This window comes from Misgurnus anguillicaudatus, chromosome 18 (assembly GCF_027580225.2).
Source record: "Misgurnus anguillicaudatus chromosome 18, ASM2758022v2, whole genome shotgun sequence".
NCBI classification, from domain to species: Eukaryota; Metazoa; Chordata; class Actinopteri; order Cypriniformes; family Cobitidae; genus Misgurnus; species Misgurnus anguillicaudatus.
In genome coordinates this window covers 17,693,533-17,710,112 of record NC_073354.2, presented here as the reverse complement: position 1 = coordinate 17,710,112, position 16,580 = coordinate 17,693,533, and the positions used below count along the sequence as shown (strand labels likewise).

Sequence of the window (16,580 nt, the reverse complement as noted above, 5' to 3'; positions counted from 1 at the left end):
TGGTGTGTGTGTGTGTGTGTGTGTGTGTGTGTGCACGGGTGCGTGAAAGAGCCACACTCCAATCGGTCTGTGCAGCATTAAAAACCTCCTCCTCGCGGATCAAATCCGGGCGGGGCTCCTGGTGGTCTGACTGCATTTAATAACGTTGAATTATTTTAACGCGTTAATGATTCATGAATTAATAGCATGAGTTAACACGTTAATGCTGCCAGTCCAAAATGACTCACAGAACCCAGTCCAGGATGACCCTGTGTTATTATTCGTTTTGAGAGGCTCTTATCATTTTTACTAATACTTCAAACAAATCAAAATAATATACATTTAGTTTTATAATATATTTATAATATATTATAATATTAAAATATATATTCAGTCCAAATATAAAATAAAATTTATTCAAAAGATCATTAAAATGAATAGCCTACAGGTTTCAAAAGGCACCTATACTGTTTAAGTCAAAGCCTGCTAGGTTATTATTATTATCATTTGTCCAAGAATTACAGAAAAAATACACAAACTGAAAATACAAAAGAATTTAGCAATTGTTCAAAAATGTATTCATGTGATTTTTTACATTAATGTTGTAAAATAAATGAGTCCATAATAACCGTAATAACCGTACAACCGTGATTATTTATCAGACTATAACCGTACCATCAAAATCTATAATCGTTGCATCCCTACATCCATGTGTGTGATAAGCAAACGTGCGTTGTTGTCCCATTTATAGGCGCATAAAACAAAATTGCGCCATTGACTTTAGACCAGGTTTTAGTTGGTCAATGGCGTACTGTATTTTAGTTGCCTCAAAATAGCAACGCACCAACAATGCGGCTGAACACACCTCATTTTCAGAAAATTGGGCGCAAATGCATTTGCTATTTAAACAACGTGGCGCTAAACGTGAAAATTGGGTTGAAACTAGCAAAAAGACACTTGCGTCGCGCATTGCACCGGGTGTATGATAGAGCCCTTAATGGATTCTGCCTAAAAAACTGTACTTCTGAATGGCCAGAGGGCGGGATTAAGCGTAGTTGATGTGAAAGTATTTCATAAATGTATAGTACGTGTCGAGGGCATTTGGTTACCATAATTTTCTAATTTGAGGGAGGTGGCGTTTAGCAGCTTTTGCATCTGAACTATTCATATTTTTAAACTATACACCAACATTTTAAGACTTAATAACAATACCAGCAAATACACACAACCAGGAAACAAGGGTCTGAAAATCAACTAACTGTACTTTACGAAAAGTTTCATAAAAAGCATTTGGGAATTTAGGCCACTTAAATAATTAAAATAAATTAATCATGCTTGTACTTCCAGAAGACGATCCAGCCTTTACCGACATCAAAGTGTACAAAATGCGTGTGCTGTTTTTTTGGCTTAAACATTTTGTATATTATTAGGAAAGCTAAACCAGGAACACCAAACACATGAATACAGAAGGGAGGTATCAAGAGTTAAACAACAAATGCTATCTGATAGCTCACCAAAACAAACACACAAATCCACTCTGTTGGTCACATGTATGAGGCCACACACGGTTTCAAAACACACATACACACAGACACACACACAAGCACAGTGAGAAAATAAGTGCAGGTACACAGGAAGACACCCACATGTGGCACATTTCAAGAGAGACCTCCCAGAATATTCCTATGGGGTTATGAGTCTTACTGAGGAAGATAACGTCACAAATTAATCTCCACAAATATTTGAAGAAACCGTATATGTGTTAGTGTGTGGAGGCAACTGCAATAGTGTGTGTTTTTGGTTTTAACGTGTGTATTTGTAAAGGGATTTGAGTTTCTTGCTGTATATATGCTGTTAATTTAATGTGATTTAGCAGTAGGCATGACTGCGGTCAAGAAGAGAGAGATGATGTAGACTCCATCAACACTATCCATGTGCATGATTAAAAATAATATTTGTTTGTGTGTAATTATGCAAATCTCGCATGTGTGCATTTATAAATGGACCTTGTTTGTGAAATCCAGATTATGAGATAAGCAGCATCAAAGCAAACTTTTTCTTTTATGCCAAAAATCATTAGGATTTTATGTAAATATCATGTTCCATTAAGAAACTTTGTACATTTCATACCGTAAAAATATAAAAACGTTTTTTTGAGTGGATGCAATTGCTAAGGACTTGATTTGGACCAATTTAAAAGACGATTTTCTCAATATTTAGATTTTTTGCATCCTCAGATTGTCAGTTGATGTATAAATCTTACATTTCACATACTGTACGTATATGCTGTGCGCATTGATACACAGAATTGTTAAGTGCAGCGATCATAGCTGTGGTTTATCGGAAATAAAACACAGCTACTGACCAATCAGAATGAAATAAATAAATATAAATTACATTATTTTAATTATATAATTATTTTATTTTAATTCATCTTTTCTTTATCAAATTGTTGTTCTATCGGTTATTTTAAATATTTTTTTGTCTTCATAATCATAATTAAAATGTAATAGTTGCTCTGCCTTGATTTACTATTTTGGCTGACATCTTCAAGCACTTTCATTTGTTAACCCCTTCCCTGCCACTATGTGCCACTTGTCACATTACAATTAATGAGAATCCCACTGCCTTTTCTTTCTCTTTTTGATCATTCTGTTTATACTGTATGTCAAATTAAAGAACTAAATGAATTGCGAACATCACTTCATGTTGAATTTAAACCTCAATGTTACTCATCATTATAACGACATAAAGAACAAACACTTTTCTTTTTCTACTAGCATTCACAGCACCGCAAGAAAAAAAATCAAGTCTGTGCTTCATGTGCTACCCATCAGTTTCTAATTCAGACAATACTGCTCTATAAACAGTCTTCAAAGTTTTATTTATTGACATGGTCCATCCAATACTATAAACAATCACAGTAGCAGTGAAAGCTGCACCCTATTATGCTGTTTTTAGACATGCACTCATCACCTCCACCAATAATACTGGCTGTTTCAAACAAGGCCATACAATTACATTTGCCGTTTTTGTCCAAAAGGAAGCTTCTTATCCAATAATATTTCTTGATTCACAGCAATGTGGATAGACCCTTTACCAGATGTGGAGTTGGCCAAAAATAACTCTACTAAAGGACTCGCTTTCCTATGATGTAAGTCTAAAACATTTTCTTAGATAAACAGAGTTTTGTGCCTTAATTAAAACCAGAGACAAACGCGCACAGGTAACTGACAGCAATTAGGGCCAAATTTAAAGTTAGACAGGTTGTTCAGGAGTGACTCAATCTACATGACAACACACATCTGTGTTTAATCTTTAATCCGTCTGTCTCTTCATCTCTGATGTGTCTCTTCGGAGGCGGCCCACACTTTACAGCCTCACCTCTGACTCTCCATTCACTGATCTGTGAAGCCGCAAGCCCTCGACAGATGATAACTGCACCGAACACAGAGCCATGTCCCCCGATCTGCTATAATTTAAACTAACGCAAAACAGACCAGAATAAAAAACAATCATATTTAAAAATTAATGAGATGACTGACCAGCTCTATTCATACAGATGACAGACATGCAGACAGAAAGATAGATAGATACATGCACCTAAAATATACACTGTACAGGTATGCAAAACACACACAGTCATAGATGCATTAGTGTTGTACAGGGGTTTGTTGTTATTGTATGTTTTTGTTTTATGTACTGTATAACCCTTTGGCACTATTGCAAGTATGGACAGCATATGGAGGGTTTTATTCAAGGAGATTTGGTTGACTGGCTGATGTTGGTAAACATGACTGCAGATATAATGAAAGACAGCTGTGAAGGTAACACATGTGCCACTTACACCATCTGCCACTCTGTAATTCTGCTGTCCGGTGAGGGTCTCTAATTCACCTAACACTAAGGAGGACCTGTCCAACACTAATGCATCTCTCTAACTGTGTGTGTGTGTTTAAATTCATCTGCGCAGGTTTGTGTCTCAAATGGTGTGTATTTGTGTTGTGCATGTCCTGTTATTGACGCTCTCGGTACGTTTGTGAGAATGTGTGTTGGGGCGAGTCTGTGTGTGTTTCTTTCTATGTTGATGGGTGGCATTTAAAATTAGGGTTTAGGCAGAGCAAGACTGAGTGTGTGTTAGCGTGTGTGTGTGTGTGTGTGTGTGTATATGTGTGAGGAAGTCGTTCCCATAGTGACCAGGTTTCAAGCCGAGCCTGCTTTCCATTTAAACTAATTTAACTGAGCCAAATGTCACAATCGATATATATATTTGACTGAACACGTGCGCGGCACTGGTACAAGAACACCGGCCGCAGCTGCACGTTCCTTCATTGTTAAATAATTTTATTGTTAAACTGATGATGAAAACATATGGCATGGGCTGTGTGACCAGAAACACACACACACGTTCAAACACTGTTACAAATGAACGTTAGTGACCATTAATACGTTTTCTTGGATGCACCTGGTATGTGTTGGCATGGTGTAAAAGAGTAAAAAGTTTAGTGGTTTAAAAGAAAGAGAGAGAGGGAAGGCGAGAGAGAAAGAGAGAGTGAGAGAGCAGCTACATTGCCAAGCAAAGCAGGAAGTTAGTAAGAGCCAAACCATTCTTCATTAATACAAGAGAAAAAAAGACAACAATGAAAACAAAAGCATAAAGAGAGAAAGAAAGAGTAAATAGATCCTGAAAACAAAATTACCATTAAGACTTCAGAACCACATTGGTGTCGAGTTACTTTAAGTGTTACAGTATATGCAGTTTTTACAAACATTAATCTTCTGACTGCAAGCTCAACCCATTAATCCTTATGCAGGGTTCAGACCAGACGCAGTAGAGGCAGCAAGCACGAGTGATTTACATGTTAAGTCAATGCAAAGATGCGATTACTGTGGGTTTACACCAGACGCGTGTTCAACGTTTCGCGCAAGTAGATTACATACAAAGTCAATGCAAAGACGCGATTAGACGCGTTCTCGCGTAGGGCGATGCGTATGACGCGATAAGGGAGGCGCGTTTGCCGCGAAAACATGCGCTTTTCACCTCAAACGCGTCTTCGTGCAAGTTGAAAATATTTAACCCGAGCGAAAAATTTGCATGACACGCAGTAAAATCCCGCGAGTAATGTAGAGCGAGAAACGCGTTTGATGTGTATGTAGCATAAGGCATCGCGTTCTGCGCGAATTGAACGTTGCCGCAGAAAATACGCGAGTTGAAAAATCTGAACTTCCGCAGATTTCCACGCCACGTTAACCAATCAGGACCTTGCTGTTGTAATGACATGATTACAGGAGGCGAGCAGAGTCTTACAGAACGACGCAATCTCATTCATTTCAATTGAAACCTGGCGACTTCCGGCAACACGAGCGAAAGTGACCACTGGCGGCCGTATGGGCGTGTCCAGCGACGCGAGAAAGTTAAGAAAAGTTTAACTTTATGCAAATGTTAAGCGAATTTCGAGAGCGACTACCAATAAGAACGAAGCAGTCGAGTTCACGTCATCCTTCTCTCGTCAGTTACTGGAGTGGATGGTACTCATTTGTTTATGACAACCAGATTTAAACACGCCTCATTGAAAGAGAAGGGCGACACACAGCGATAACGTCGCTGGCTGTCTGAACGAAAGGTGACGCGATATGGGCGGCACGTTTGCTGCGAAAACACACGCTTTTTACCTCAAACGCGTCTTCACCCAAGTTGAAAATATTGAACTCGAGTGAAAAATTTGCATGACACAAAGTTAAATCCCGCGAGTAATCTAAAGTGAGTAACGCGATGCACCGCGTTTGGTGTGCGTTCGAATTGAGCAAGTTGAAAAATCTGAACTTTGGCGGATTTCCGCGTCGCGTTAACCAATCAGGACCTTGCTGTTGTAGTGATGTGATTACAGGAAGCGAGCGGAAGCGCCTCCCATGACGCAAATTTCCATGTGAATGTCTCGAATGACTAGAATTTCACGTGCGGCTTTCATGCTCGAATGAAGCGAGTAAACTCAAATGTTCAAGCATCCAACTATGCGCGAATAGCGCGTTTTTGCCATAGGCGGAGTCTGGGCACTGCCCACCCTGACCAGAGCCAATTAGGGTTTTGTCTAACATAATAATGAAATAGAAATATGAAAATTCATATTTATTTGTCTAATCTTAATATTATAATGGGAAGAATGACTAACCTATTTTTAAAAACCATAAAGCCTCACTTTCTCTCTAATCTCAAACCATGCAGTACCCCTGTTTGCCAGTTGGTGCCCCCCAAGCATAAACATGAAACTGCGCCTACGCCTTTCACTGGCCACTTGTTGAAAATGAGAAGCAAAAAAAACCTTTATGGGCCAATTTTATTCGGTGTTCATGAATTGTAAATACAAAAAAACACTCAAGTTACGAAATATATAGCAACTCTTCAATATGCCAGCTTGTTCATATAAAACCCCACAGGTATGGAAACATGAATAAAACCCAGATCCACACGAACACCAAATTCAAAACTCCATGATAAAGACGGCACATGCCAGTCTGACCACTGCTGCAAAGCATCTATTACACGCTTGTGAAGGCCATGTTGATGGGCACCGTCTCCGGGTGTGTCCACCAAGACTAATAGGAACTTTCCTTAAGTTAGAACATCACATCATTGCAGAACTGAAACCAACCTACATGCAGCACAATTGCATACACAAATGCAAAAACCTCTGTTCGCCACATAAACACACGTGGAGCAGACTGTGTTTGTGTCGACTGTGCAGCGTTCAAGGTTGGAAAGAGTTGAACTCGTACTCGTGTTTCAAAAGACGCACACTCCTTCGAGAAACCTCCATAAATAAACAGCATTATGTAGGCGCCAAGCAAAAATGATTTTGGGCAACTAAAGCCCCAGGATCGAGCAAGCTTGAATTGCAGTGTATAGGGTTTATTCCTGCAGTCACAAATCAAAACGAATCAGGTTTAAAGGATCTCATATGGACCGCAGAATCAAATGGCTTCCATCAGCTGTCACCAAACCAAGAGCGAGGGGAAAAAGAAAAGAAAGGGGGGGGGGCGTTTGAGATTTTCTAAGCATACTGCACCATTGAAAGTACATCATGTAACTATGCATGTATGAGACTGATGAAGTGTGATGAGTGAGTATTTCTGAACCCAGAGGTGTTTCCTCTTCATTCATCTTAACCCTTTCACTTTTACTTTGTCTGTTTCACATCATCTCGGCTCCTCCATAACCTGCTTTCCTTTTAGACGCCTAATCTTTATGCAGCCTATAGGACTCGATTTTGATTGTCTTCTTTTTTTCTTTTAAACGCCATGCCAGATTCTAAGGCTATATTTATGGCGAGAATAAAGTCTATAACTTGATTAAAAACTTTTTCAAAAGTATCAGCAGAATAAAAAAGTTTCTTACAGTGACAAAGTTAATATAATCCAGTAGAATATGTTTAATGGACAATGAATTCTGACAAGATGGACATTTAGATTTCAAAAAATGACCTCAATGCATCTCACTTTGCAGTTTATGGGAGCAAATCTTTGGCTGATCAGCGTATATCTGATGTAAATCTTTTTCATTATAGCTACACTAGCTATGCCATACTGATGATATGTGACACAGTCTGCGAAATCCCAGCAAAAGTTATTTTTGTGATTTACTATTCTGTGAAAATTTACCTTGATGTCTTCAATATTTACTGAGTAAGGTCATATCAAAGATTGAAATCAAACTTTGAAACGCTAATGGTGCTTTTCCATCGCAAAGTACCTCATGGTTTGGTTTAGGTAAGGTCGGGTCAGCTCACCTCACTTTGGCTTGGTTAGCTTTTCCATCGAGTTTAGTAACAATTCGCAGTGGGAGGGATTATAGGCGTGTCGTTATATTTGTGCTGCCTACCTCTGTGACATCATACAAGTGAGAGCGTCGTTGTACATCCCCATATATTTATTTATTTCTCAGTCCGCCACAAAATTAAAATTGACCACCACAAATAGATGTTTGCACATTGCGTTTATCACTACCTCTGTCTCACATGACAGTTTCTGTACAAACACACCTAGCATCAGTCGACGCGCTCCACTGAGCTTCATTTAAGTTGCATTTAAGCATATATGCGGACGTGCGCGTCGCGAATGTGCCGCAACAAACTCCAAGTCTGGAAAAAAATTGATATGGTGTTCCTGATTCTCAACCTGTGGATGGTTTTCATCGCTAAGAGGAGTTTGGAAACTTATAGCAGAGCACAGATGACAAGATGTTTACTCCCAAGCTAGCACTAAGGTAAAGCTAATCTTTTACATTATAGCTATGAAGTTGGTAGTGATGATTTTCTTAGACCAATCAGTGATCTACTGTGTTTTTGCGTCACATTTTGGTATCAGCTCGGGTCGCTTGAAATCCCGACCGAGGTGGTACAAAAAAAGTATCGGGTACTACATACTGCATCCAGTGGAAAGCTCACAAAAGTAAGCGGACCTAAACCACACCGTGTGGTACGATGCTATGGTAAAGCGCCATAAGGGACAGATTTACTAACAGACGATATTACCACTCCCATCTGTGCTTTTTTGGAATTGATCTTTCATGCTAATTTGCCCGTTTAGTAAATCTGGCTCCTAATCTCATAAATAGAGACTTAAGCCTGGATTTCACAGATAAGGTCACAATGAAGCTGTGCATCGGCCACAAACCTTGTATCACACCTACGGTAGGTACCTCTTTGGTGCTCCTTCTTTAAAATGCCATATAAAATGACATTGAATGTTAATTATGTTTTAGTAAAGTGGCACTGCAATGAAACCAAATTAATATTTCACTTACCCGTGATGTCTTGCAGTAGAGGACTCAATGTGGTCTGTTGGGTCAGTCTGAGTGTCAGAGCTCCAATTAACTCGTTCTCCACCCTTTCCACATCTTCCTTAGCATCACCTGGACATGCTTCTTGGGCAACAGAGTACACATAGACCAGCAATACTAGAAGATCATCCATGGTCAGCTCACTGGAGTCAGAACCAGATTTAGATTCACTGGACTTGATGAGGGGGAGAAGTTGCTTCAGAACTTCTGCCAGGTCAGAGTCTCCCAAAGCCTAAAGAACAGAGACGAGAAATTCATCAGCATTATTAAGATTACTATGACATTTATCCTGAAAAGAAGTTTCACTTCAGTGACTTATATAATTTATCACTGTCAGAACTCTGCAGTGTTCACTCTCTTACTTTTTATTTAACACTTTTACATGTTAAATTCCTTAGCAAATCAAGTCTATAGGGAGCCATTATTCATTCTGACCATGGGCTAATAGTTATTTCAGATTACTGAGCACACCAGGAGATGAGTTCTGCAAAAATATTCAATTCTTTTTGTTAAAAATACTTTATATTATTTCATCCTAAGCTACACAGTAAAATCACTCTATATGTTTAAAAGGGACATTTTTACAAGACTTTTTTAAGATGTCAAATAAATCCATTAAACATGGAAGAAGTCAAATTTTCATGATATGTCCCCTTTAAGGATCAGCCTCACATTGCAACTATGAGGCTGATGCGAGTATAACGTAGCATTACTATGGGACTCGACCTGATTTTGCCAAGTAAGAGATGTTCCTGCATAGTTTGTTGACACTGGAACAACATTTCTGCAGAAAAACTGTTCCCCAAGTCTAACCATAACGTATAACTAAAATCAGAGGTAAATGTTTTTTTAAAGCACCTAACCCTGGATTGGAAGCCTAAACTTTATATTAACGGCAAACTTAAACCTCAAGTCTGATTGGTTTATTAAAATGTTGTCCTAGGAACATCTATCTCTTCTGGCAAAATCCGGAAGGCTGACCAATGAGTGGTTGGGAAACATGTTCAGGATAATCGTTATTTTATTGCAATTCAGTTCATGCTGCATGAATCAACATTTTAACTTTAATAGATAACACAAGGAAGGATAAAGTGACTAGATGTTGCGTGTGAAGAAGCTGATATTTATCCTCAACAAAGGTGCGGTGCGCAGCAGATGACCCTGAATCTAACAAATAATGATGCTGTGCCAGCTGTATATCAGAACCAATTTAGTTGTAATCACAGGAAAAATGTGCTCGGATTACCCAAGGACAGATATGGAGATGCAAAGCAATGTTTAAAAATCTATGCCTGCTTGTGTCAGTGTGCGTGTTTGCTGGTGTGTATTAGAACGCTGCAAAATCGAATTACCTTGAGGATGGATTTCATTTTCAATAAAAACGTCCCTGTTGAGCTCAACAGCATGATCTGCCCAAAACAAACATGGTCTCCGCCTCTAGAGAGATCTCAGCTGGCCCAGCCACACAAACCCATATCTGAAAACGCTTAGGTTACTCACGTAACCCCGGTTCCCTGAAATAACGGGAACGAAGCATTGCGTCAGTTAGCTGACGCTATGGGGGAAACTCCTGTTTACTCCGTGACTGAAGCCTATTGGTTAACGTCTGTAGAAAATACAGACCAATGACGTTTGAGCCCGCGCGGGGCGTGGCAAACACGTCCCTATATAAGACGGGGAAATACGTCAGGAGCTCATTATTATTCGACTGAAGCGCGCAGCCGAATAACACTCGCTGCGTAGACGTTTGTAGCACGGCCAGCGACGCAATGCTTCGTTCCCGTTATTTCAGGGAACCGGGGTTACGTGAGTAACCTAAGCGTTCCCTTTCAATACGGTTCACTTCGCATTGCGTCAGTTAGCTGACGCTATGGGGGAACGTAATCCCATCCCGCCGTGCATACACAACGGGCTGAGGTGCCCTTACCGGAGAGACACTGCATGTGGCCCTATACCCAGCGTGTACATAGCTCTAGCGAGCGTAAGTGAAAGCACCATATATGAGACAGTTAATACGCATACAGTGAAGTTTCTAAACGCACCATGATGCATATATAATAGAGCACGAGGCGGCGGGTTCCTGAGCGCGCCTCGAGCATGTGCAGGATTATTAATAGGTAGCCATGACGGTGAGCTCGCAGCGCACCGTGAAGGCATACAGAAACGCAGTTGCGTGAACATTAAGCCGATAAGACCTGTGCTTGTAAGGCAGGGACATCCAGGCTATAAAATCTGACAAACGTAGACGGCGAGGACCAGCCGGCCGCATTACAAATGTCAAAAATAGAAATCCCCGTAGACCAAGCCCACGATGAAGCAATACCACGCGTGGAGTGCGCTTTCAAACCGACAGGACAATGTTCATTCAGGGAGGCGTAAGCTAAAGCCATGGCTTCGACGATCCATTTAGATAGCCTCTGTTTAGTGAGCGGCATACCTAAAGAGTGTTGCGCGAAGCTTACGAACAGCTGATCTGACTTGCGGTATGAGGCAGAACGGTCCGTGTATATTCTTAACGCTCTGACGGGGCAAAGCGTGTTCGGGGTTTGTTCGCCGTCCGCCGGTGGGAGGGCGAGAAGTGAAACCACCTGAACTCTATATGGCGTGGTAAAAACTTTAGGAATGTATCCCGCTCTCGGTCTAAGGATCACTTTGCTGTCGTTAGGACCGAATTCCAGACACGACGGGTCAATTGAAAACGCGGGTAAATCGCCCACTCGTTTAACCGATGCCAACGCCAGGAGGATAGCGGTTTTAAACGAGAGAGCGCGCAGGTCAGCCTGCTCGAGGGGCTCGAAAGGGGGACCGCGCAGCGCTTTCAGAACCGTGGACAGATCCCAGGACGGGACCGTGTTAGGTCGCGGTGGGTTTAGTCTGCGAGCGCCTCTGAGAAATTTAATGACAAGGTCATGTTTTCCCACGTGTGACCGGCGATAAGGGCGTGATTCGCCGTTATTGCCGCCACATATACTTTAAGCGTCGAGGGCGCGCGACCGCTGTCCAGCATTTCCTGTAGAAAGGAGAGAATATGCTCCACTTCACAGGTGTTTGGGTTTAAGTTTTTTGTCGTGCACCAATCAGAAAAAATAGACCACTTTTGAGCGTAAAGGCGCCTGGTAGATGGGGCCCTAGCTTCTGATAGAGTATTTAGCACTCGTCCTGAAAGGCGTGACGGTTGCCGTTCAGAAACCAAGCGTGTAGATTCCATAGCTCCGGCTGTGGATGCCATATCGTCCCTCTCGCCTGAGATAGGAGGTCTTTCCTCAGCGGTATTGGCCATGGTGCTGATGTTATCAGCTGCCATAGGTCGGGGAGCCACGGTTGATTGTGCCAAAGCGGGGCGATCAGAATTATCGCGCATTTCGTCTCTCTTATCCTCCGCAGGATCTGCGGTAACAGAGCCACCGGAGGAAAAGCATATAGAAGACACGCCGGCCATGCTTGCGACAGGGCATCGTGGTGTCTCGAGAAGAAGATCGGGCAATGCGCGTTCTCGTCGGATGCAAACAGATCGATCTCCGCTCGGCCGAAGACGGTCCATATTTTCTCGACCGTCTGAGGATGCAGTCTCCATTCTCCCGGCGGCGGACCGCTGCGTGAGAGAATGTCTGCACCCGTATTGGCTACACCCGGTACGTGAGTCGCCTTTAACGAGCGTACATTCGCGTGAGCCCACAATAAAAGCCGTTTCGCCAGCCTGGATAGGGAGCGAGATCTCAGCCCTCCTTGGTGGTTTATGAATGAGACCACCGTCATACTGTCCGACCGCACTAGAACGTGTTGATGTTGGAGTTTCGGTCGAAAGTGTCGTAGCGCTAAGATAACCGCCCACATCTCGAGGTGGTTGATATGTAGCTGAGACAACTGGTTGTTCCACGTGCCGAAGGCGGGTTCGCCGTCGCAGTGCGCGCCCCAACCCGTCGCAGACGCATCCGTAGTCACCACTTTCCTCCTGCTCACGGAGCCGAGCTCCGTGCCCGAGAGGAAAAGGTGAGGGGATGTCCATATCGAAAGCGCTTTCACGCAGCTGTACGTGATTTTGATTAATAAGCGGCTCGACAACCAAGCACGAGGCGGAACTTTCGCCTTTCAACCAAAACTAAAGCGGTCTCATGAACAGCATTCCCAACGGTATTAGTTGGGATGCTGCTGCCATCAGACCCAGCATTTTTTGGAATCGTTTGAGAGGGAGATGTGAACCCGCTTTGAACGATGCCGCCTCGTGTCTGACTGTGAGCGCACGTTCAGGTGTAAGCCATGCCCGCATCTTTAACGAGTCGAGCGTCATGCCTAAGAACGCGATACGCTGGGTGGGGGTAAGCAAACTCTTCTGGAGGTTGATTTTGAACCCTAAATTCTCCAAATGCTGGAGAACAACGGTCTTGTGCGCAATAATTTCCCTCTCTGACTGGGCTAGAATAAGCCAATCGTCGAGGTAATTCAATATGCGGATGCCGCTCTGTCTGAGAGGGGCGAGAGCCGCATCCGCACATTTGGTAAATGTGCGTGGTGCCAGAGATAATCCGAAGGGCAGAACTTTGTACTGGTATGCTGTCCCGTCGAACGCGAATCTTAGAAACGGCCTGTGACGTGGTGCTATCGGAATGTGAAAGTAAGCGTCTTTCAGATCCACTGATATGAACCAATCGCCCGGTCGAATTAGCGCCATGATTCGTCTGGCTGTAAGCATTTTGAATGGCCGTTTGGCAAGAGCGCGATTCAAAACGCGTAGATCCAATATCGGTCTGAGGCCGCCGTCTTTCTTTGGAACGAGAAAATAACGACTGTAAAAGCCTGATTCGCTTTGATCCGCCGGGACCGTCTCTATCGCGTCTTTTATTAATAAAGAACGCAGCTCTTCCCTGAGGATCTGCATGCGATCGTCTGGGACAGTGGTGTAGAGAACGCCGCGAAACCGGGGTGGTCTCCGAGCGACTTGAAGTGAATAACCGTGTTGGATCACGTTTAGAATCCAACCCGGCATCCCGGGGGTGGATTGCCAAACGTTAAGTTTGACGGCGAGCGTCGATATGCTTATGGACGGTAAGCCGTGTGTGTGTGTGTGTGTGTACAGAGGAGGAAAGTTGCTCTTTTTGTGATAAAGTAAAAATTTGTTTTTCGCTGTTACAGCGGGGGTGTGTCCAGCGCCCGAGGGGACTGAGACACGCAGAACTTTTGAGGGCGGGCCGGCCGAAGCGGGACCAGAGCCTCTTTTCCTCCTCAGACTCTCTTCAGGGAGGCGGCGGCGGCGCCGGGTCCAGCGTGATCCGAGGGCGGGGACCGCGGCGTCGAGGCGGGCCAGCCGATCGTGCAGGACGCTGGCGCTTGACCTCCGGTTCAGCTCTCTGCTGGGGTTGAGCTGGCGCTGGCTTAGGGCGTTGAGTTGGCGGCGGTTTTGGGCGGCCGGTCTCAGACGCTGAGGCGGATCGTTTCGGAAGGAAATGACGCATAGCCTGCGACGATTTCTGTGCCTCAGTGAAGCGCTGGGTGAACCCCTCCACAGCAGAGCCGAAGAGCCCCGACGGTGACACGGGCGAGTCAAGAAGGGCAACCCGATCCGAGTCCTTGATCTCCGTCAGATTCAGCCACAGATGTCTCTCCAAAACAACCAGGCTGGCCATGGCTCTTCCAACCGCTTGAGTGGCGACTTTAGTAGCGCGGAGGGCCAAGTCAGTCGCGCTGCGCAGATCTTTAAAGGTTGCCGGGTCCGGGCCTGTCTCGTCCATATCACGGAGGAGTTTTGCCTGGTAAACCTGCAGCACCGCCATCGTATGGAGAGCGGATGCGGCGTTGCCGTCGGCGGTGTATGACTTTGACGCCAGGGTTGATGTCAGACGGCAGGGCTTTGACGGATGGCTCATCTTCGCCCTCCATCCGCCGGCTGAAGACGGGCAGAGGTGGGCGGCGACAGATTCCTCGAGCGGCGGCATCTTCGTGTAGCCGTGTTCGTCGGCGCCGTCCACTACGGAGAGGACGTGGGAGACGGCGCTCTGTGCTCGAGTGGAGTGAGGAGCACGCCAGGCTTTAGTGAGCTCCTGGTGAACCTCAGGAAAGAACGGCGCCTGTCGTTGGCGGGATGATTGACGGCGCCCGGGCTGCAGATACCACTCATCCAGCCGGCTGAGTTGAGGCTCTGACGGCGGCGACCACTGAATGTCGAGCTCCGCTGTTTCGTCAGAATGCGGATGAGCTCAGAGTCGTGAGGACGCGACTCGGTTGGTTCTTCAGCGGTGGCGGCGGCGTGGGCGTCGTCATCCGAAGCCGCCCAATCCTCCAACTCCTCAGAGGATGACATCATATCCACATTGTCACCGGACCCAAAGGAGACCATGCCGCTAGCACTCGGCAGGGGGCGTTGGTCCTCATGGACGAAGGTGACAGGGTGACGGCGGGGAGACAGAGCACGCGGGGGATGAGCCGGCGTAGACTCGGTCTCGGGGCGTTTTTCAGCTTCACGGCTCCGCTGCTGTTTAGGCGGGAGAGCACGGGAAGCCTTCCTTTTGAAGACGTCGAGGCGGGAGCGCAGCACCGCGATGGGAAGCCGTTCGCAGTGGGCGCAGCCCGCCTCGGTGAGTACGGCCTCGGCGTGGGCAGGACCCAGACAGATGACGCACTCTTTGTGGAAATCCTCCACAGGCAAAGGGGCTCGGCATGAGCCGCAATGCCGAAGCGACATTATATCAACGCGCTTCTGCTCTTTTAGATAAAATTCGCTCTTTTAGACGAAATTCGCTCTTTATGCTCAGCCGGAAAGCGGCAGGGGAACACGCTGGCGTGTAGTAATCCGCTGCAGTGCTCAGATCGACGGCGAGTAAGGGCTTCTTCTTCGGAGCAGCGAGAAGGTTCGCGCTGAAGGAGAAAAGTAATGAGCTCCTGACGTATTTCCCCGTCTTATATAGGGACGTGTTTGCCACGCCCCGCGCGGGCTCAAACGTCATTGGTCTGTATTTTCTACAGACGTTAACCAATAGGCTTCAGTCACGGAGTAAACAGGAGTTTCCCCCATAGCGTCAGCTAACTGACGCAATGCGAAGTGAACCGTATTGAAAGGGAACTACAAAATCCTCCCTCTGAGCTGAAGAGCACAACGACAACCAAACAATACATTCCAATGCACTTATACACGGAGTCTCGGCAGTGCAACGGTCCCACGCGTGTCATCTTTCTTTCCGTGTTTGAGCAATGCACCTGAATCAGCTTATGACGTAACCATTATCAATAAATTCAAGGAGTGTGTTGTTATTTCAGAAAAAAACACATGATTCCCCATCATAACTCTAAGGTTTGGCTCATAGTGGTCAACAGCAGAGTTTGGCTTCCAAAAAACGTGGATCAATACAATGCTGTATTCCCTTACAATCTCAAGTCTGTTTTCTCACGACCATGAAAACAGTTTTGGACCATGAAGATCAGATCTGGGCTAACTCAAAGATCTGGAGGAAGTTTAGCCCCAATGGGGTCATTTATATATGTGGGCTACAGCATGTAATCTCCCAACAAGACAGGCCTGGATGTGAGGGACTCAATTTTTCTCCATTGAGAGATAATACATTTTATCCATGTCTGAAAACGGAGGGAGGACATTGACTTGTTTCATGCAAGATGATCAGGTTTGAAATGGGTGACACCTGTGTTGTGGCAAATACTCAACAATGTATGATAGGAAAAAAATCTGATTTCTGGAGGGAACTGTATATTTTACTATAAATTTTAAAAAAGTAAAGTGAATGTGCCTTGTAAGCCAACTGTCAAGCATTTAAAAAAT

At 44.5% G+C, this 16,580-nt stretch overlaps 1 protein-coding gene across 2 annotated transcripts in view; it reads right to left on the bottom strand.

Annotated features, from left to right (window-relative positions):
- Positions 1–16,580, bottom strand: part of scfd2 (sec1 family domain containing 2) — a 143,006-nt gene that overhangs the window by 61,370 nt on the left and 65,056 nt on the right. For both annotated transcript variants that reach the window (XM_073855964.1, XM_055186866.2), the window contains exon 5: positions 8,780–9,047. In XM_073855964.1, the coding sequence (XP_073712065.1) occupies positions 8,780–9,047 (268 nt within the window). The remainder of the gene's footprint in view (positions 1–8,779; positions 9,048–16,580) is intronic.